The sequence below is a fragment of the Mastigoproctus giganteus genome, chromosome 8 (assembly GCF_048544385.1).
Source record: "Mastigoproctus giganteus isolate SK-2022 chromosome 8, ASM4854438v1, whole genome shotgun sequence".
NCBI lineage: Eukaryota > Metazoa > Arthropoda > Arachnida > Uropygi > Thelyphonidae > Mastigoproctus > Mastigoproctus giganteus.
The window spans coordinates 83298574-83320742 of record NC_143582.1 but is presented as its reverse complement, the minus strand read 5'-3'; the positions used below and the strand labels follow the sequence as shown (position 1 = coordinate 83320742).

The 22169-nt window shown below is 36.5% G+C and overlaps 1 protein-coding gene across 1 annotated transcript in view; it reads right to left on the bottom strand.

The window, feature by feature from the left end:
- Window positions 1–22169, bottom strand: part of LOC150081685 (annexin B9-like) — a 208120-nt gene that overhangs the window by 117937 nt on the left and 68014 nt on the right. Inside the window, exon 3 of the mRNA XM_090380286.1 lies at window positions 5057–5425. Within this exon, the coding sequence (XP_090236412.1) occupies window positions 5057–5425 (369 nt within the window). The remainder of the gene's footprint in view (window positions 1–5056; window positions 5426–22169) is intronic.

The following is a 22169-nucleotide window of genomic DNA, read 5'->3' as shown; positions in this document are numbered from 1 at the left end:
TCAGACAAGTTATATGAACTTTTTTCACTGTTTTCAGGTCCTGACTCAAACCTGAAAGAACATTCCACATTTTATAGAAGTAAAAAAAAAAAAAAGTATGGCATGACACAGAATTGAAGTATTAATTTCTGTTGTTTGGAAGTGAGAAATGAAGGAGTTTTGCAATGCCCCTTTCAGTAATCAAACTGATTTATATAGGAGGCTCTGTGGAACTGAATGTTGTTTTGCCTCTGAAACATGATTTATGTTGTAGTACCTGAAAGGTATTGCTGTAACTGTGTAATACAATTTGTAATAATACTGCCTTGAATAATAGCAGGAGGTGATGCTGTGTAACAATAATTTAATCAGCAGTTATTTAATCTGATGTGTTACCTAGTGTCATAGAGTAAATCAGTGTATGTCAAAGGCAAATTTTAGAATAGCTGACATCAAGACTTCCTTTAAAATACAAGTAGCACACTGATTGACAATCTTTGAAGGTATTTACTAGGCAAGGCAGAGATTATGCTACCTAGAATGAATTGTCATCTATTGTACAGTAAGTCTTTGTGTTAAATGAAAGTCTGATGTTGCTCCACCCTGCAAGAATCAATTTAACCAGGTTCATAATGCAGCAACTTACATGCCCCAATTAGAAGAGTATGATGAAGATTTAGCTGACTGTGCTTTCCTCTGACATCTAACATTGGAAGACAAGTAAGCTCTAATAGATCTACTGTGCAAAACTTCAGAACAGTTGAAATGCAATGCACTAGTCAAGGTGGAAATAAATTTTATTTTGTCATTGAAACATACAGTAGAAGCTCAATTATCCAGATTGCACAGGACAAATACATAATAATATATTATAATTATAGAGAAAATATGTAGCAGATATTGTGTTGCACAATGCATGGTGAAGCAGGCAGTATGCATGAAAGTATGGCATGAAAAATTTGCCATTTAGAAATACCCTAATCTCCTGAGCATGGCTAGCCAATGCACTTGAGCCAATGCACATGAGTGGGAATTTTTTCGATTGTGATTTATAAAATAAAATATTTAATACCATATGTCACCAAAAAGAAAACATATTGTGCCAACATTAAAAGACAAAACAGCAGTAATTAAGGTCTTGAAAAGGGGTGAATCGGGATGTTTTTTGGCTGAGAGATATGAGCTGGCATGTCAACAGTCTAGGACATAAAGTAAAATAGTGAAAGCCTTATAAAATTCTCTAATCATCTGATGAACGAGGATGCAATTTAGCATGTAAATTTATGAGAAAAACTCAAACTAAAGTTGAAGAGGCTGTCTACATATGGTTTTTTCAATAGTAATCTTCTGGACAGCCAATATCTGGTAATTTATGTGAAAAAGCAATATTTTTTAATACAAAATTAAATGGAGACCTGAACTTCAAAGCAAGTTCCAATTGGCTCGGAAAGTTTAAGACGTGACATGGTGGTGGTATTAGCAAACTTAAAATTTATGGAGAAAAGCTTTCTGCCAACATATCTTCAGAAAAACGTTTTTATAGAAATGTTGAAGTTGTTTCTAGAAGAAATGTTGAAGACAGTGGTTTAAACTGGAAAGCACTCCACAGCAGATCATTTAGCCTCGCGACGTTAGAGCACCGCACCAGGGTACAAAACAGGCAAAGAATATATGACCATGATAGTTTGTGCCAATTCAACTGGCAGACACTGATTGCTGTTGTTTCTTATTGGGAAGTCAAAAATTCCTAGATGCTTCAAAAAATGCAAGAAGTCTCCCAGTTATGCATGATCATCAGAAAAAAAGAATGGATGAATACTGAAATTTTCAAATGATGTAATATAAAAACGTTTATTCCAGAAGTAAAAAAATAACAAAAAATAAATTGGTAAAGAAGGAAAAACATTATTATTACTTGATAGTGCACCTTCACATCCGTCGATCTGGTTTAAGATTTTGTCAATCTTAAACAAGATTGACAAAATTGTTATGGTTAAATTTCTTCCACCAAATGTTACATCTGTAATACAACCAATGGATCAATGTATAATGAAAACACTAAAATGCCTGCAAAGAAAACAACACAGTCAACAGCTCTTATCAGCTGGTGATAATGATGAGGAATGTGATATAAATTTCTTTAAAAAAATCAACTTAAAATGACTGTTGCTTAAAGTTAGTGGAAGGTTGGAATTCTACAGATGTGCCAACATTGAAAAAATCATGGAACAAAATCTTCAAAAGGCCATTGGAAACTTCTGATGACAGTAACACATATAAAAACATTATAAAAGAAGTCACGGAAATATTAAAATGAATTTCAATATGCAGAGAATGCAATGAAGATTCCAATGCGTGGTTAAAATGTGATTTTGACAATCCTGGAACCCAAAATTTGAGTGATGATGAAATAATCGAGTCCTTGTTGAATGTGGAAGTAGAGGAACAGAACCAAGAAGATGAAGAGCAAAATATGGTCTTTCACATTGTGAAGCTTTTCAATGTTTAAAGCAGGAATGGGCAATCTCCAGTCTGCAGCACAACTCTGGCCCGCAAAAGTGCATAATCAGGCCCATGGTCGTTTTCAAAATATACATAATAAACGGCCTGCCAAAGAATAAATATATCATGAAATTATGTTAATGGTAATTTTTATTATATTTGCTAATGATTAATTTGAATTTGTGCCATATATCACAACTCGAGTAAGCAGCAGTGTTGCCAAACAGTAAGCAAGCAAGCAAAGCTTCTGGCAACACTGGCAAGCAGGCATACACTTGCATGCAATCAGTAGTGGTTCCCAAACTCTCGGCTCTGCAGAGCAAATGCAAGTGTATTGTACGTTTCAACAGTAAATGTCAATGAATAATCAACAAATAAAAGTAAAGAATTTGGAGAGGATTAACCATTTTATTTTTATGAAAGTATTTATTGAAACCAATCACAATGCATAATTGAAAATCTAAGATTATTACAGTTTTATAAAATCTGTGATTATGATTTTGAAGAAAATATATGAGCATGCAACCTCCTTTATTTGACTAGACAAAGCTGTACGGTAGCAAATTTAAAATTGAGAAAGGAGTTCGACACAGAGACACAATATCTCCGAAGTTGTTTAATACTGCCCTTGAGGAAGCTTTCAGAAGATTAGACTGGTCGCAGAAAGGAGTCAATGTGAATGGAGAGTACCTAAACCATTTACACTTTGCAGATGACATTGTGGTCATTAGCCACGATCCCAAAGAATTAGAGGAAAATCTGAATCACTTATGCAGTGTTAGTAAGGATTTTGGACAAAAGATGAATATGGCTAAAACAAAAGTAATGATGAAAAAGTATGCCACAGAAAGGGATATAATGATTGAAGGAGCAGTAATTGAAAAGGTGGAGTCATATACTTATCTGGGACAAGTCATTAGCTGTAATAATGATAAATGTCTGGAAGTCAAGAGAAGAATAAATTTTGGATGGGTAGCATTCAGGAAATATAGTCACATACTGAGGAGCAATATCCCAATTTGTCTGAAACGTAAAATAATGAACTAATGTATACTCCCCACCATGACTTATGGAAGTGAAACTTCGGCACTCACCAAAAGAATGGAAGAGAAGCTGAGAACTACACAGCGAAGAATGGAACAAATTATATTGGGAATCAGACTGTTAGATAAGAAGAGAAACACATGGATTAGGCAGCAAACTCAAGTAAAGGACATTCTTATCGAAACTAAAGAACTAAAATGGTCTTGGGCAGGACACATAGCTCGAAGACATGATGACAGATGGACTAAGAAAATAAAAGAATGGTATCCAAGAGGAGCTAGAAGAAAACCTGGAAGACAACGACGGAAATGGACAGATGAAATTCACGAGTTTGTGGATAGTAAATAGATGGCATTGCACAAAATAGAAGGAACTGGAAAGTTGCTGGAGAGGCCTTCATCCTGCAGTGGATTGAAAATGGCTGATGATGATGTGATTCTTTAGAATAACTGGATTGGATAACATACACTTTACTTGAGAGAAGACGTTTTACTAATAAAACAATATTTTATTTCACATGCTTCAACTCTCATCTAGAAGAACACAAATTTCATTTGAAACTCCAGAAAGTTTTCCTTGTTTAATTCAAACCCACATTAGATCCAAAAAAGCTTCTTGTATTTTCTTAACTGACATGGAATAACTGTTATTTATTTAATTACTCTTTAATTTCTTTAAGGTGAAGCTTATTTATTTCTTTTGCTTAGAACACTTTTAGAAGTCACATATGCTGACCAGGCTAGCCGGTTTGGTAAAGTGCCTGCCTAGCAACCCAAAGGTCGCAAGTTCGAATCCCGCCTCGGGCTTGGATTAGAGAAGAAAATACAAAAACCTTGGGATGTGCATTATGGCCACAGAAGCCGATGCACCAACAACTAACAAAAAAAAAAAAAAAAAAAAGAAAAGAAAAAGAAAAAAAAAAAGAAAAGAAAAAGAAAAAAAAAAAAGAAAAAGAAAAAAAAAAGTCACATATATTATACCTTCTAGAGGAAACTGAATCTGTTTTTAGACCAAGGGAAAAAGGAAACAAAGCCTGTCTTGAGAAATAAATACCTTTTCTTGTGTATTACAGATTAAAAGGGGCACAGTTAACTTTCCTCCAACATAATAATCCTGACTGCAAAATTAATTACTGGATCTACAGGTGTTTAGTATTTACTTCTTATGTCAATGGTATAATATGGAGTCTTACACCAACTAAAGAAAACAGAAGTCAATAGTATTTATTCCTTTTCTAAAGAGATTTAATGGCAGGCTGCAATTTCAAGATTATTTGAAGAACTGTGGGTGGGGGGAGACTAAAGAAAGAATCAAAAGGTCTCTTATTACACGTTGACAGGTTTTTCAAGTCTGTATTTAAGTGTAATTTTCAATGTCTCACTTTCAAATAAGCTGTCGTGTATGTAATGTGGCAACTTATTTGAAAATTTCAACTATATCAATTACACTGTGATATATTAGAAATCCTAAAAAACTAAGTAGAATTACAAATTTAAATACTTTTCAAATTATGCCCTTATATTAAACTTACAGAAGTCATTCTATTAGTAGTCTGATAAGGATGTGATGTGGCAACAGATGAATACAATCCTTGTGCTGAAGTAATGGGGGATAATGTGGATGGATAATGTCCTTGAGATGACGTGGCAGATGGTACTGTGGTTGTGGTTGGATAATGCCCTTGAGATGACGTGGCAGATGGTACTGTGGTTGGATAAAGTCCGTAAGATGAGGTGGAAGATGGTGCTGCAGTTGGATACAGTCCGTAAGATGAAGTGGAAGAAGGTACTGCAGTTGGATATAGTCCGTGAGATGAAGTAGCAGAAGACTGTATTGAAGATGGATATGGCCCTTGGGAAGAAATGACAGGTGGCACTGACTGTGAAGTAGCTGATGAAACCTAAAAAACAAGGTAAAGATGAACGAGATGAAAAATGAAAGTAAAAAGATCAAAAAATAACAGTACTTTATATTCTGTTATTTTAATACAGTATATTAAAATTAGTGAAATTTACATCTTTCATTATATATACTTTATATATATAATTTATTACATCTTTCTCTATATATTCTTTATGGTGTACATATATACTTTATTCGTAAAATAATAAGGAGTTTACCTCAATATAGTACGTAGAACACTTCCGTATGATACACTCCAGAAATCAAAATGGAAAAAACAAAAAAAAAAATCGACAACTTACCGGTACATTAGAGTAAAATATAAATAATTAAATAATTAAAAACCAATTTAACACAATGCAAATCAATTTAAAACAATTAAAAATCAATTTAACGCAATTAAAAAAAATCTAATGAAAATATTCAAAATGATTTTCCTTCCTTAAGCTGACAAAGCTTTTCGACCGTATGTCGTGATCACAGGAATGAAACTTGATTTCCTGATATTTTCATTCCTGTGATCACGACATACGGTCGAAAAGCGATTTCCTGATATTTTCATTCCTGTGATCACGACATATGGTCGAAAAGTGTTGTCAGCTTAAGGAAGGAAAATCATTTTGAATATTTTCGTTAGATTCTTTTTAATTGCGTTAAATTGATTTTTAATTGTTTTAAATTGATTTGAATTGTGTTAAATTGGATTTTAATTATTTAAATTTTACTCTAATGTACCGGTAAGTTGTCAATTTTTTCATTTTTTCCGTTTTAATTTCTGGAGTGTATCATACGGAAGTGTTCTACGTACTATAATGAGGTAAACTCCTCTTATTATTTTACGAATATTAATATCAACGTAGAACGTATTGAGTATTACAGCTCTGTTTCATACTATATATACTTTATACACCATAAGCAAAATAAGACTAAAACACATATTACCTTCAACCTTCAAACCTGAATAGAATTATTTATATTAATTACTTAAATTTTAGAGTATGCAATAAACAAAAGCCGTTGTGAATATGGAATTAAAAAGCTATGGGCACTCTACAACAGTAAATTGTCTAAGACCAACTGCTGACTAAGCAGAATGAAACCCACATAAAACTAATATAGTTAGGGAAGGACATTACGTGGTTATTTACCCTGAAAATTATTATAATTAATACCACTCATATACCAAATTAAGTTAATAATACAGTTTATTAAGCTTATAGCGAAAACCACTATATGTCTAATGATGGGTATCGGTAAGATGCTTGAAACGTCACCTTAAATGTATAGTGGTTTAGGCCAGTGGTGAGCTATAGTGGGCTCGCAAGAGCCCATTGTTATTTTCTCTGAAAATATGCGAGCTCATTGTTAAGACGATTATTCATTTTACAAATGAAATCCTGAATGCAAATATTATGTATCTAGAGCCGAAACTACGGTGGGGCAAGCGGAGCCCCATTCCCAGCATTTTAATGGCGCAATTGATCGATTATGTATTTTAAAATTGCTTCATTTTTGATTCAATTACAGTCGGACCTCTGTTTAACGAACTTCTTTATAGCGAATTTTTTTGATTCCCCCTTGGTAATTACATTTAAAATAGTTTCCGGTGAACGAAGAAAATTTCCATGTAACAAACGGGTTAGGAGAGACAACTTTGTATGCATAGTTCTTACCTCTGGCCTTTAGGCAATTAGAAAGCGCGAGTTAAGGGTGAAAGGGATTACCATTTCACAATGTTAGTGGTGTCCATAAAACCTCTGCAGTCACGCTAGTCAATATGCTTTCCATAGCCAGTCAGAGGATTAAGAAGCTTCTCGACACGGATTATAGCCTCTGGTCAACCTGTGTTGTGGTTTCCCTTTACTCCTACAAGAAGTCATATGTTTTTCGGAGAAGTGAGTGAACCTTGCCTTCCAGTAAATGTCTCCTGTCTATGTTTACGTGTCACAGTAGCAGAATATTCATGTGATTCCGACATTTTGCACTGTATTCAAAGAACTAGTGAGAGTAGCAACATGGGGGGGGGGGAATTGAGGCAACTAAGATATTATATAAACTTTACGAAGAGGAAATGTTGGCAGATTTTGAAACTTCGTCAAGGCTTTCACTGTGCAGAAAATGTTCTAAAATATAATGCATTCAGGCAATAATTAAAAAAAAACTGTATCACCAATCTCCAAAAAATCAGTGCAAATTAAAGACAATTGCTAAAAAACTTGATGCAGAAACTATAAAGATCGGTCGTGTGTTCGGGCCACAATGGGCAGCTTGTAGCTTACTGACGGTAATTGAGGGTTGGAGGAATGATCCCACTTTGTGCAATGCAAACATTTTGAATCAGAAAGTTAATTAAATATTCTGGATTATTAAACCGACTTTTCAATCTGGAATTTCTTAACGATTTAGCACTAATCATTATAGTAAAAGCAGATAAATTAATAACTCTAACTATCAATGCTAATGCTAATTTCAAAAATTCTGAAAGAAATTATGAAGCTAAAATTGAGAGCATGTTGAAGTTGAAAGAATTTGAAGGAATCGAAAGTAAGAACACATTTAAAAAATTACCTCGTGACACGTTATCAAGAATAAGTTATTAATGCAACAGAGTAATTTTAAATTAAATAAAGAAAATAATGATACTATTGACGATGAGGAATTGAAAGAAATTTTAAACATATGCTACCTGGAATCATGGAATACGAAAGAACTTTCATCTCCGTGGCAAGATGGTGAAAAACGAATAAGAAATTTAAGTTTTCTGATAAAATATGAAATAAAAATTAATGATTTTAGAGATTTTGTCGAAGACAGTTTATCTTTAAAATCGAGTGAAATTCCCTCTTCGATTATAAAAGCCAGAAATATCTTTTAAACCACTGCGATTAGCAGTGCTATCAGCATAATGAATAATATTGTATAAATGAATGAATAATGTTGACCATACATCTAAATGGAAAACCACTGCTTCAATTTGATCCGGATCGTTACGTCAAATCATTCCTCTGTAATCATCACTCAGCTCGAGCAACGCAGAAAATCGACAACAAATATTAATAAAGAAGTAAATTTTGTATGGTCATTTTTAAGAATAAATTTTTCTTGAATATTTGTGTAATAATTTTTTTTATGTAATCTGTGATTTAACTCCGAGGGCTCACATCTGGTGAGTATGGGCTTGGCACACCACGGGTCCTGATCTGGATATCATCATTCTTCTCTTTTTTGGTGATTCCCTTCTACTTTTCTCACTCTCGCTCTCGCTCTCTCTCTCTCTCTCTCAGGGTAACTTGGGTTTTTTTTTTTTTTTTTTTTTGGCTGGTGCAGCATAAATCCTCAGGCTTCCATGTACCATATAGCTAATAATAATAATAATAATAAAAATAATAATTGTGTACCTTTTCTAGAAGAGTTTGTTTTTTATTTAATATTTGTTTTTATATTGTAGAATGTTTTGTGATAGTTTTTGTGATATGGGAAATATTTCGTGTTATTTTTTATTCGCAATATTAAAATTTTATCATGAAAAAAATATGTATCCATTATACAGGGTTATTCAAAATGAAGTCCGGGGTTTCAAACAATTCCTGTACAATCCACTACGAGGGCAAGTTCTTTGCTTGCCATCGTAATGGATTTCCTTGGGCTCCTTAGTAAAGTTTCCCTAATGCGTTCCACATTAGCATCTGATATGGGCGAGCAACCGGGACTTTTTCCATTGCACAGACATCCTGTCTCCTTAAACTGCGTATACCATCGTTTAATTGTCTTGTCCGTCGACGGATCTTTCTTAAATTTTGTCCAAAAGTGGCATTGCACAATGGTAACAGATTTACTTACATGAAACTCCAACACAGTAAAAGCTTTCTCATTACATTCCGAAGCCATGTCGCAACAGAGCAGAACTGGCGTCACAGGTAAACGAACGACTGCACAGCAGGATGCATCCAACGCCATCTGGTGGTTAGCCATGCAGCATACCAAACATCGCGAGTGTGGGAACGAAACTTGAGATATCATGCGTTCTTTCGAGATGGCTACAAATGATTATGACACATGCGCTTTCCCAAAAAAAAATTCTGAAACCCCGGACTTCATTTTGAATAACCCTGTATTTCTCTAGTAAAAAAAAGAGACGAATAAAAAAGTGGCGCGTGTACCAAGCATGTGCGGTAGATGGTTTTATGTGAATCCTTCGCGTTTCTTTTAAGTATTTTGATTTGGACATTGTTTACAAAATAATAGAGCTTTTGTATTGTAAATATTTTATTGAACATTCGCAAATTTTTATAATTTCTGGAAGACAAGAAGATACAATGGATTTATGATAACTAAAGTAACTGATGTGTACCTGCAATTGCAACGTATCTAATGTCTAGAAAATAGTGTCGACTGAAGTACCGACCTTGTAGTTTAAACGACATATGTAGCTGTTCGGGGCACCAAACAATGGAATGTTACGAAAATGTGAGATGAAAAAATAAATTGGCGACAGATATTTGTATTGTTGCAGTCATACCTACTTCAAGAAGTATGATTGTGACATTATACTATTAAAAAAAATCTAAACAGTTAGAACTCTAGATACTATGGTATCCAGGTATCATTGTAAAGAGGGGAGGGTGGCATGATGACCAGGCTGACTCGAGATATCATATGGTCACGAAAAATGCGTCACGCGTTCTAATCACACTAGTGAATGCTTGGCACAGACTAGTAGTGTGAACTTAGGAAGTGCCTCTGGTGGAAGCCTGCCGCAGATGACGTCACGGAAGTGATGGCAGGAATCCCCAAGGATCTTTCACATCAAAAAAGTCGGCAAAACTGCGAGGCCATTGTTAAAATATTCACAGCTCACCACTGGTTTAGGCTATAAGCTTAATAAACTATATTATTAATTTCGTGTGGTATATGAGTGATATTAATTACAGTAATTAATTCCACATAAAACTCCTACAAAGATATTACTTCAAATTTATTTAGAAGATTAAACAATACTTTGTGAAATGATAAGAATATTTCAAGTGTAATGTTTAGCAACTGCAATTTTGCATATACAGCAATACCTCGCTTAGCATGGTTTCAAACAGCACAGGTTTCACTATAACATGGTTCAATTAAGTTTAAGTCAAATTTACTGTACATATTAAAACTCATTCGATAGCCTAGAGCCCTAGACACGTATTGTACATATATGCTGTGTTGTCATAGCCTAGGTACGCATACATATATGCTGCAGTGCCAACTCTATTGTCTCACATACACGTGTCAGTAACTCTCCTTGGGCAGTCAGTGGCAATGTGCAACAGTGTTCAGTATTCTTAATTCCATCCTGACGAGACGACATGATAGCTTTTCAAACTTTTCATTTCACAATTTATTTATTTATTATTATTTTTTTACCCCTTTAAATACGATCAAAAATATATTTGCATCTTGGCTATAAATCACTGCCAACAACTTGCATTCTGTTTGGCAGCATGTTTTGCCCCATTTGGCAAATGATTTCACTGGTTTTGAATCGCAAATTCAATCAGTTGCATAAGACATTGTGAAGATTGGAAAAGCCTTGGGATTCAAAACTTTGGACACTGTCAATGAATGTGATTGCATGACTCACATGCAAATGACTTAGATGATGCAATGCTCCTTAAAATCGACAAGCAAAACTGCATATGAAGGAGAGGAAAACAATTCTTAAGTGGATAATACTGAAGTGGCACCAAAAGAATTTTCAACAGAAGAATTGGAGAAAGTTTTTTTGGAGCAAGGTTGACATGGCCTGCAAGGCAATTATGAATGGAAATCTGGATTTTGAACTTGGCATAAAGATACAGCAAATTTTACAAGATGGGATTCATTGTTACAAAGACTTATGCTGATAAAAAGAAGAGAAGACTTCACTAGACTTTATTATTGAAATACATAAATAAACAATAAAGCTTTTTTCTCATCTCTCATGATGTTACCTTTTCATTAATAAAATTTTTGCAATATTTTTTTATTTCAAATCCTTTTAATTGGTTATCAAGCACAAACTGTTTATAGATTTATTATAATTTGTTTATAGACTTGTTTCTCTGCTATGCATTCAATTAAAACCCATTATAATTATACCTCAATCAGTACGGTTTCATATAATATGGAACAGTTTCGGTACCGATATCAGTGCTATGTGGGGTATTGCTATACTCTTAAGCCCCCTCCAAAAGACCCATCCAATATGTAACTTTTCATTAAAATTTTTTAAAGGCAAAGAAAATTTATTTCAAAATAGCTATTTACTTAATTGAGCTCAGTCTGTCCTATTTAACTAGAAATTTTTTAAATATGTTAAAAAAGCAGTTATGTTTTTTAATATATCTAAGTTTCATTAAAATAGTACAGCCTTCTCCAAAATAAATTTATAAATATTTATTTTGTGGTGGTATTCAGGCCAAACCCTACATGGTACAAATGGATGCATTTCAAAATTTGGCTTGCTTGCTTTTTTTTTTCATATACTGCATATGTAATTCAGTCCAAGTCTCCTTAAACAAAATAAGCTGACAATTATTGCTCCCGCCTTCCATAGTTCACATGGCTGGTCTACATGCAAAGCAGTTAGATAATCCAGAACCCTGGTATGCATATTTTTAGTGGCCTAAAAAATAATGTTACAGAGGCCTTGGTTCCAGGACCTCCTCCCACTGACCATGAGGACTTTGGAGCAACCATGTCATTGCATCCTTGGTAAATCTGCCTCCCTAGTGTGAGGCGCAAAGGGAGCGAATTTGTTTGTACTTTATGATGCACTCATTAGTACAATATATTTCAATGATGCTGTTGTTGTTATGGGGGTTTGATGGCACATAAGTTGCCGTGGCTATAATGCCCTCTCAATGGTGCACTGATTAGTATATCTCAAAGATGCACTCATTAGTATAATATATACTATGGGGATCATCATTTAATTATTTTTTTTTTACAGTCTATATTATATTGGTCCTTGAGGCTGTCTCAGGCATTCTCTTGGGTATGTCAAGCTGAGCTTGCTACCTGGGAGAATAAAACACTGGTGGAACTGATATTCAGGTGACAAACAAGTCAAGTGGATCTAATTTCAGCACAGTCAGGTCGATCTACAACAGCTAAATCCTCTGCTTGCACCTTCATGATGGTGGGACTGTTATAACACCGATGTGCAAGTCCTGAATTATGGCATCTAGTATACTGGAGATGGCCATCTAGGTGCAAACTAACATAAGCAGGGATCAAAAGTGTGCCACCCACAACACAGAGGAATGCCATCCTTCTCTGTTACCAGGCATTACTAGGTGGTAGATGACTCACCAACCAGAGCAATACTACCACTTTGCTTATTGGAGACTTGAAGCAGTGGAACACATGTTTAGTCTACACAGCAAAGTTCTGGAACCCCCCCCCTATCTCTTTCATCATGCAATATGAGTGATGTCTTTTGAGATTATGATGGATATCCTGGCAAGATTCAATCTTCCTTACATTTCAAGGGTACAGCTCAAAAACGGTGTTCGCAGACCGGCCATTAGATAGTCCGCCGGACTGAGCCTCTTGGTAACTCTCTTAGGAGACTTCGGGATTGGCTAGTGTATAATCTCGCTGCCTCCACTGTGAGAGATAGTGACTGGAGGGAGTACTAGTAGTGTGTATGGAGAGAGTACACTGTCAAGGCCACATTATGTCAAGGAGCTGGGTACATTCTTGCCATATCCAAGAACTTCATTACCTCCCTTCCACCTTTACTTACAACTGAATACATCTTGAATTGTCAAACTAATAAAACAAACTTATCTGGAAAAAGATCTGAATCCCAACCAATTCTCGTTTATTTCACAAATATATGTGGTCTCAATTATGTCCATTTCCACTACAGTCTGCCAAATTTCATGTACTCTTTCCAACAGAATCCCAATTATCAGATTATTCAACCACTACTCATCTCAGTTGTCCAAATTATTTGCTGTATGATTTCTTTCACTTCAAAGGCGGGTACTTGCTCATATGTCCACTCTGATATTCCCTGTCAGGAACTTAGTAATTTGGAATCTCCTCTTTTCAATTTTCTTTGGCTTAGAGAAGCCAAAGAAGAATCTTCTTTGTATCTTTACAACATTCTATCAAATTCATCTGTTGCCTCTATCATTCTCCGAACTCCACTAATCACTTAGAACTCCTTGGCTTTCTCTCTTTGAAACTTTACTTTCTCCAGTACAACTTTCCTAACAGTGAGGTCATTTTCCTTGGTGATTTTAATGTTCACAACTCCAGTTGGCTTCTGTTTTTCGAATTACACAGACCCAGCTGATCGAGATGCTAAGGCTTTTGCAATTACTAATGACCTTGCACAGATTGTTCATATATGTACTAGAATACCAGACAATCCTAACCACACAGCCAACACATTTGATTTTTTTCTCAACCAACTCAAACAACCCTTCTAAGTACACGGTTGAGATGAGTGGTCCTCTAGGTATCTCAGATCACAATTTGGTGATGGTCTCTTCTCCAATGGAGCCTTTCTCCTGTAGCCATTCTCAACCTTGTGTTCTTTGGCATAACAAGAATGCAAAATAGAATGATCCACAAGATTTCTTCTCCTTGGATGGATTACTGTTTGAAATCTTCTGATGTCAACGTTTGCTCAGATTGTGTCATTGAAATTATTCTTGTAGGGATGAAATCCTTTATTCCACACTCCATCTTAAAATCTTGTCCTTTATCTAAACTTTGGTTTCCCAATAAATGTGATAAGGCTATTCAAGATATGAATACTGCATATCGCAATTGGCTTGTATCCAAATCTCCAGCTTCATTTTCTGCCTACACCAAAGCTCAACAGTTGTAAAGCAGTTATTAATCAGTCCAAACTAGATTTTGAACAAGCTAAGAGTAGACAACTTGCTTCTTGTCCAAATGGTAATCGAGCATTCTGGCCTTTTGCCAAAGCTATTAGCAGCATGTTGTCCATCTCCAGCTCTGTCAAAACCAGAGAGTTCTATTGCCAGTTCAGCCAAAGATAAAGCTGACCTGCTAGCATCATACTTTTCTTCTAACTCACATATTGATGATCTTGGTAAAGCACTTCCTACATTCAATGCCTCCAGTGGTCTTTCGTCAAAAGGATGTCAGAAGGATTTTGAACAATCTTGATGCTAAGAGAGCTCCAGGTCCTGATGATATTTCTCCACTTGTCCTTAAAACCTGTGCTCCTGAACTTACTCCTATTATGTGTCACCTTTTTCACTTTCTTATTTCAACAGTGTTTTCCCATCTACTTTGAAATTTGCTCATATCCAGCCAGTTTCTAAAAACAGTGAAAAATCCCTCCCATCCAATTATTGTCCCATTTCACTTAGACTGATCTTTCTAAAGTAATGGATAAATCAATTAACCACCAATTCTTAAACTATCTAGGAACCTTACATTTAATCAGTGATTGTCAATATTGATCCACTGGTGATATTCTGGCTTATGTTAACCATCTATAGACAAATTCAATGGAAAAGTTTGGTGACACTCAAGCAGTTGCTCTTAACATTTCAAAGGCTTCTGTTTGCGTTTGGCATATAGGTCTTCTAAATAAGCTTCCATCTTATGGTTTGCCAACTGTTTTTTGTAATTGGGTATCCAGTTTTCTCTCTGACCACTCATTACAAGTAACGATAGATGGCTCCCTGTCCACTAATGCTGATGTTCCACAAGGTTCAGTTCTTCCTCCCATTCTTTTCCTCTTATATATTAATGACCTTTTACCATCGAACAGAAATCCTATCCATAATTTTGCTGATGATAGCACATTGGATTCCACCTTCCAGTTTGAGAAACCTTGCCCTGCTCAAACAGCTTCAACTCCTCAAATATCCACTAGCAATTCCTTAAATGCTTATCTCCATGTAATTCTCCAGTCAAGCAAAGACAACCTAGTTGATTTCAATCCTTCTAGAACTCAGTCCTGTCATATCTAGCAAAAAGGATTCTTCTTCTCGTATGCTTATATTCGATGACACTCCAATTTCTAAGCAAGATGATATATCTCTATTGGGGATTACCTTGACTTCTAATCTATTTCTTGATATAAGCACATTACAAATATTGCTTCCTCTACATCTCAAAAACTGGGTTTTCTCTTTCATTGTAGGCATTACTTACAAATGCAAATCTGTCGTACCACGGACTATTGTTCCCACATATGGGATGGTGCCTCCAAATCCTCTCTCAGGTTTCTAGATTCCATTGAAAAAAAAGGCAGTTAGGTTAATTAATGACTCATCTCAAACAAAGTCTCTCCACTCTTGATGACGTCCTATTTGCATAATTAAGACTTCACTGTTGGCATTCATAGTAAGAGGATGTTTTCATAGTGCTAAGTCTAAAATGCAGGGAAAGCATAGAGATTAGAGGTTAGATAATTGCTTTTAATTAATTTATTTAATATACTGCAGCTTATTTTGATATAAGTTTTTTCCTGAAATAGTTTATAAATTTAATTTTTATAATATTATAAATATATATATTTTTTAAAGTTACTTCTGCGGTATTTAGTAAATTTAACAACGATTGTGACAAGATCCACCAAGAACACTTCATCAGAAGGTATCATGACTCATACAGAAATAGCCGATGACGATTTCTGGGTGAATCATGATTTCATTGTTTGCAGAACCTGTGGCATGTATGACACGTACTCAAAGGTTGACCTAGTGGATAATCATAGTTCACCTGGTGATTCTTTTCTTTGTCAGCATTGTACGGAGTGTACCGATCAAAAATTAAAATTTGGTGCATTGTTAAAAAATTTTGAGTCACTGACAAAAGGGTGCTTGCCCTTGTTTCTTTGTTATTTGGTCTTTAGGAGCATTAGCAACTAAGGCCATATTGCTACAGTCATTTCCTGATCTTTCCGCATCCTCCGTATTTGGTGGGCACGGGCTCGAACCTTGGTCTAATCAAGAAGCGCGTGCTACACACTGCTGCTTCTGCCCACCTGGCTAAGGAGGTGCCCGGTGCTTGCCCTTGAGAAAAATGTAACTGTGAGCTCTTCGGGGACCCAAGACCGTAGTAACCTACCACATGATGCACAGCTGATTCAGGACCCAGAACAGAATAACCAAGTGCAAAATGCTCTAGTTCAAAAGGACTTAGTTTTATTAGGAGACTCTATTGTCAGGAAAACGGGAAATATTTTTTTTAATAAGGAGAGAAAAACTAGAACCAGGGTATGTCTGCCGGGAGCAACAATTAATGATGTCACCAACAGATTATTATTCGTGTGGGGACTAACCATGCTGAAGAAATGAAACGAGTTAAGTCAGAATCTCTATGTGTCTTTAATTTTGCCCAGGCATGATACGATATATTAAATGCTCAAAGCCTTATGAATTAATTCAAGACCTGAAGGACTCTGGAAGGCTTTGGGGGAAACATTTTATCAGCTTGGCCGGCACTTGTACTTAGAAGGTATCTGTTTTGTAGAGACGGGATACATTTAAACAACGGTGATGCAAGGGTTTTTGCCAGTATTATTTAGGATACCTTAAGAGTTCGGGGAAACTGCTAGTTTGGTGAAACAAGGATAATATAGATATGCATTTATCTGATGATATTGGTCAAAGTAACGTTTACATATACCTCACCAGTTCTTGTTTGTTATGGCAACAGATCATATTAGTAAGATGTTCTGAAGGCAGAAACGTGCCAAGGAAGCAAGCTTAAATACCTTCAATCAAAGGGTGTGCCAGGGTAGTTATGTAGTGTGCCATGGTCCTTGAGTATGTCACAGACATTCTCTCAGATATGCCAGACAAGTTGTACAGGCTACCTGGGAGTCAAACGCTGATGGAACTGATATTCGGGTGACATTCAAGTCAAGTATACCCAATTTCGGTGAAGTCCGGACAGTCTGTGACAGCAAAATCCTCGGCTTGCACCTTCATGTTGGTGGGACTGTTAGTAATCCTGGGTATAACCTCCAAGCACAAGCACACTGTGGGTGACCACCCAGGTATGAACCAACGTAAGCAGGGGTCGAGGTGTGGTGCCCACACCACATGGAGGAATGCCCCCCCCCCTCTGTGTTACCAAGCAATACTAGGTGGTAGAGTACTCATCAACCAGTGCAATACCACCACTTTGCTTATTGGAGGCTTGAGTGGTGGAACCCATTTTAGTCTCCAGAGCTAAGTTCCGGTCAACTCTTCCATCATGCAGTATGATTGATGATTATTCAGGTTATGATGAATATCATCGCGAGATCCAATCTTCCTTACATTTCAACGGTAGAGCTCTAAAACGGTGTTCGCAGGCCAGCTGCTAGTTAGTACACCAGACCGAACCTATTGGTAACTCTTGAGGAGGCTTCCGGATCAGCTAGTGTATAATCGTGCTACCTCTATTCTGCCAGATAGTGACTGGAGGGAGTCCGAGTAGTGTGTATGTGGGGGGCATTGTCGAGGCCATGTTATGTCAAGGATCTGGGTATATTCTTACCACGTGTACGCCATATCCAAAAATTTCATTACTTCATACATCATGCCCCCCCCACACTTTTTTTTTACTATTAAATACACCATGAATTGTCAAACTAACAGAGTAAGCTTATCTGCGAAAAGATCTAAACCTCCCAAACATTTCCTAGTTCATTTCCCAAATATACGTGGCCTCAATTCTAATCTCAATGATGTCCATTTCCGCTTGCAGTCTGCCAAACCCCATGTACTTTTTCTGATGGGGGGGGGCATATGCAAAGGGCATTGTCGAGGCCACATTATGTCAAGGATCTGGGTATATTCTTGCCATGTGTATGCCATATCCAAAAATTTCATTACTTCATACATCATGTCTCCCCCCCCCCACACTTTTTTTTTACTATTGATTACACCACGAATTGTCAAACTAATAGAGCAAGCTTATCTCCGAAAAGATCTAAACCTACCAAACACTTCCTAGTTCGCTCCCAAATATACGTGGTCTCAATTCTAATCTCAACGATGTCCACTCTCTGTCTTCTGCCTTGAGTGGCAGAAGACAGAGAGTGGTAATTAATGGACACTGCCCATCGTGGACTAATGTTATTAGTAGAGTCCCTCAGGGTTCAGTGTTGGGTCCATTGTTTTCTGTATTTATAAATAATATTGATGATGGTATATTAAGCTTACTGTCCAAGTTTGCAGACGATACAAAGTCTTGGCAGGATTGTTAAGGACGCTACTGATGCTATGCTGCTGCAACAGGATCTGTAAAGGTTGAGCAGATGGGCTGAGAGGTGGCAAATGAAGTTTAACATTGCCAAATATAAAGTACTACATATGGGAAACAGCAACTCCAGAGCAACGTATCAACTCTGTAGTACTACACTGACAGTGGTAGAGAATGAAAAGGACCTGGGGGTAATTGTGCAGGCAGATATGAAGTTCTCTGAGCAGTGCAGATGGGCTGCAAGAGTAGCTCATGGTGTGTTATCAATGATATACAGGAATTTTTCTAGCAGGGATAGGGAGGTGATTATTCCCTTGTATAAGGCAATGGTCAGGCTGCACCTTGAGTACTGTATACAGGTCTGGAGGCCTCATTTCAAGAAGGATGTAGAGCTGCTGGAACGAGTACAGAGAAGGGCAACAAGGTTAGTGAATGGAACAAAGGATAAAGATAAGGATAAAGATAAAGCCAAGGATAAAGCTGATTTGCTAGCATCCCATTTTTCTTCCAACTCATATATTAATGATCGTGGTAAAACACCTCCCACCATTCTCAACTCATTCCATTCAATGCCTCCTGTGGTCTTCCGTCATAAGGATTTTGAAGAATCTCGATGCGATGCTAACAAAGCTCCAGGTCCTGATGGTATTTCTCCACTTGTTCTCAATACCTGTGCTCCTGAACTTACTACTGTCCTTTTCCGCTTTTTTCACTTTCTTATTCCAAAGGTGTTTTTCCTTCTGCTTGGAAATTTGCTCCTATCCAGCCAGTTCCTAAAAAGGGTGAAAAGTCCCTCACATCCAATTATCGTCCCATTTTGCGATTACTTCTACTCTTTCTAAAGTAATGGAGAAATCAATTAACCGTCAACTTTTAACCTACCTAGAAACCTTCCATCTGATCAACAATCGCCAGCATGGATTCTGTCAGTGTCGATTCACTGTTGATATTCTGGCTTATGTTACCCATTTATGGACTAATTCAATGAAATTTTGGTGAAACACAAGCAGTTGCTCTTGACATCTCAAAGGCTTTCGATCATGTTTGGCATAAAGGTCTTCTAAACAAGCTTCCATCTTATGGTTTGCCAACTGTGTTTTGTGATTGTTTATCCAGTTTTCTCTCTGATCGCTCACTGAGGGTGATAGTAGATGGCTCTCTGTCTTCTAACTTCTCCAATAATGCTGGTGTCCCAAAAGGTTCAGTTCTTTCCTCCACTCTTTTCCTCTTGTATATTAATGACCTTCTTCCATTGACTGGAAATCCTATCCATAGTTTTGCCGATGATAGTACATTGCATTCCACTTTCCATTTTCAAAAACCTTGCCCTGCTCAATCAGCTTCAACTTTTCGAATATCCGCTACCAATTCCTTTGATGCCGATCTCCAGGTAATTCTCCAGTGTGGCAAAGACAACCTAGTTGATTTCAATCCTTCTAAACTCAGTCTTGTCTTATATCTCGCAAAAAGGATTCTTCTGCTCCTATGCTTATCTTTAGTGACACTGCGATTTCTAAGCAAAATGATATACAGTGGTACCTTGGTTTGCGAGCATAATTTGTTCCGGAAACGTGTTCGTAATCCAAAGCACTCGTATATCAAAGCGAATTTCCCCATAAGAAATAATGGAAAACCAGATGATTTGTTCCAAAACTCAAAAATATTCATATACAGTAATATCCTGACTTACGCTACCCCGACTTACGCGAACTCGGAGTTACGCGGTTCTTGATTTTTTCGTTTGGCAACACTGCCGCCCACTATCTTCAAGGTCATTTTTCATATGCTATCGATATACGGTGAGACGGCGGAGAGTGAAAGCAAAAGATGAACAAAATTCAACTTTGCTGCCGCATGAGCTGCACACATATACAAGAATTTGCATTCCAACTGTCATATTTATATGTGTGCGTTCGAATTCATGCTCAACTTTTGTCGGAAATTACATCATTTTCACGAATAAAAAAACTTTCCAGGCTTTAAGGTTTCCAAAGACCGATTGACAATGATGGTCGGCGGGAATGCAGCTGGTGACTGCAAGTTAAAACCTCTCTTAATTTATCGCTCCAAAAACCCAAGAGTTTTAAAAAATATATCTAAAATTAGCTTACCAGTGATTTGGAAGTCAAATCACAAAGCTTGGGTGACAGCTTCTGTTTTTGAGAACTGGTTTAGTCACCTCTTCATACCCGAAGTCGAACGTTATTGCAAGTCTAAACAGATTCCATTTAAATTGACCCTTCTTATTAACAATGCATCCGGTCACCTGCCTGCCACGCTAATTAATTTCGACTGACATGTGAAAGTTGTGTTTTTGCCTCCAAACACAACCAGCTTGCTTCAACCGATGGACCAGGGAGTCATCAAAACATTCAAAGCCTACTACACGAGGTGTTCGTTTGCACGTCTGAATGAAGCTATGAGACAAAATAGTGAGATGTCTGTTAAAGACTTTTGGAAACAATTCAATGTTTCAGATGCCGTAAGAATCATTGAAGAATCTTGGGATGAAATTCAGAAAAAAACATTGAATGGTGTCTGGAAGAAACTTTGTCCATTTTTTTTCAAAAACAACGCTAGAAACTGATCATGTTGCTCATACGACAGAAGTTGTTAATCTTTCCAGGCAATTATATTTGGATGTCAATGGTGATGATGTCAACGAGCTGTTGGATTCACATAGTGAGGAGCTGACAATGAATGAGCTCACAGAGATGCGTGAGAAAACGTCACTGAATTATCCGACACTTCAGACCCAGTTCCGCCAGAAAAGCACAATTGCAAGCTTGACAGGTCTCAGCTCAATTGAAAAGGGCTTAAAAATTTTTGAAAACAGACTCCAACGAAGAATGTGTTATAGCTACAAAGCAAGGAATAAAAAATTATTAGCTTGCTACGAAGAAATTCTGCGTGAAAAAAAGAAGGCGCTGTCATCAGATGAATTTGTTAGATTTTATGAAGCCATCGACATTGAAATAACTTTTTTACGTAACTCATTTATTTTTTTAATACATAATTTGTATTAATATGTATAAATAACTGCAATTTTATTAAATATTTTTCTTTTAAACTAAGGTTTTTGTTAGTCCTTGGTCCCAATTAAACAAAATTTATATGTATTTATATGCAAAGTTGTACCCCGACTTACGCGAATTCGACTTAAGTGATTTTCGCCGGACCCACCTATCACATAACTTTGGGGTATTACTGTACTGTAAAAATGATTATTACAAAATACATACATACCTTTTTATATTTTTAATATTTAAATTTAATATACATAAAGCAATCAAATTTATTATTGGGTAGGTCGACTTTCACTGTCACTAACGGAATCACTGCTATCTGTTGACTTTTTCTTTTTGTGCGACTTTAACAAGGAACCTATCCAATGACACTTGCTTTTGCCTCCTTTTGAGGATTTCACGGAAATATGACATTGCACTGTCGTTAAACAGATTCATCGCTCGCATTGCCACAGCCTTACTCGGGTGGTGCTTTTCTACAAAATTTTGCACTGTTTCCCA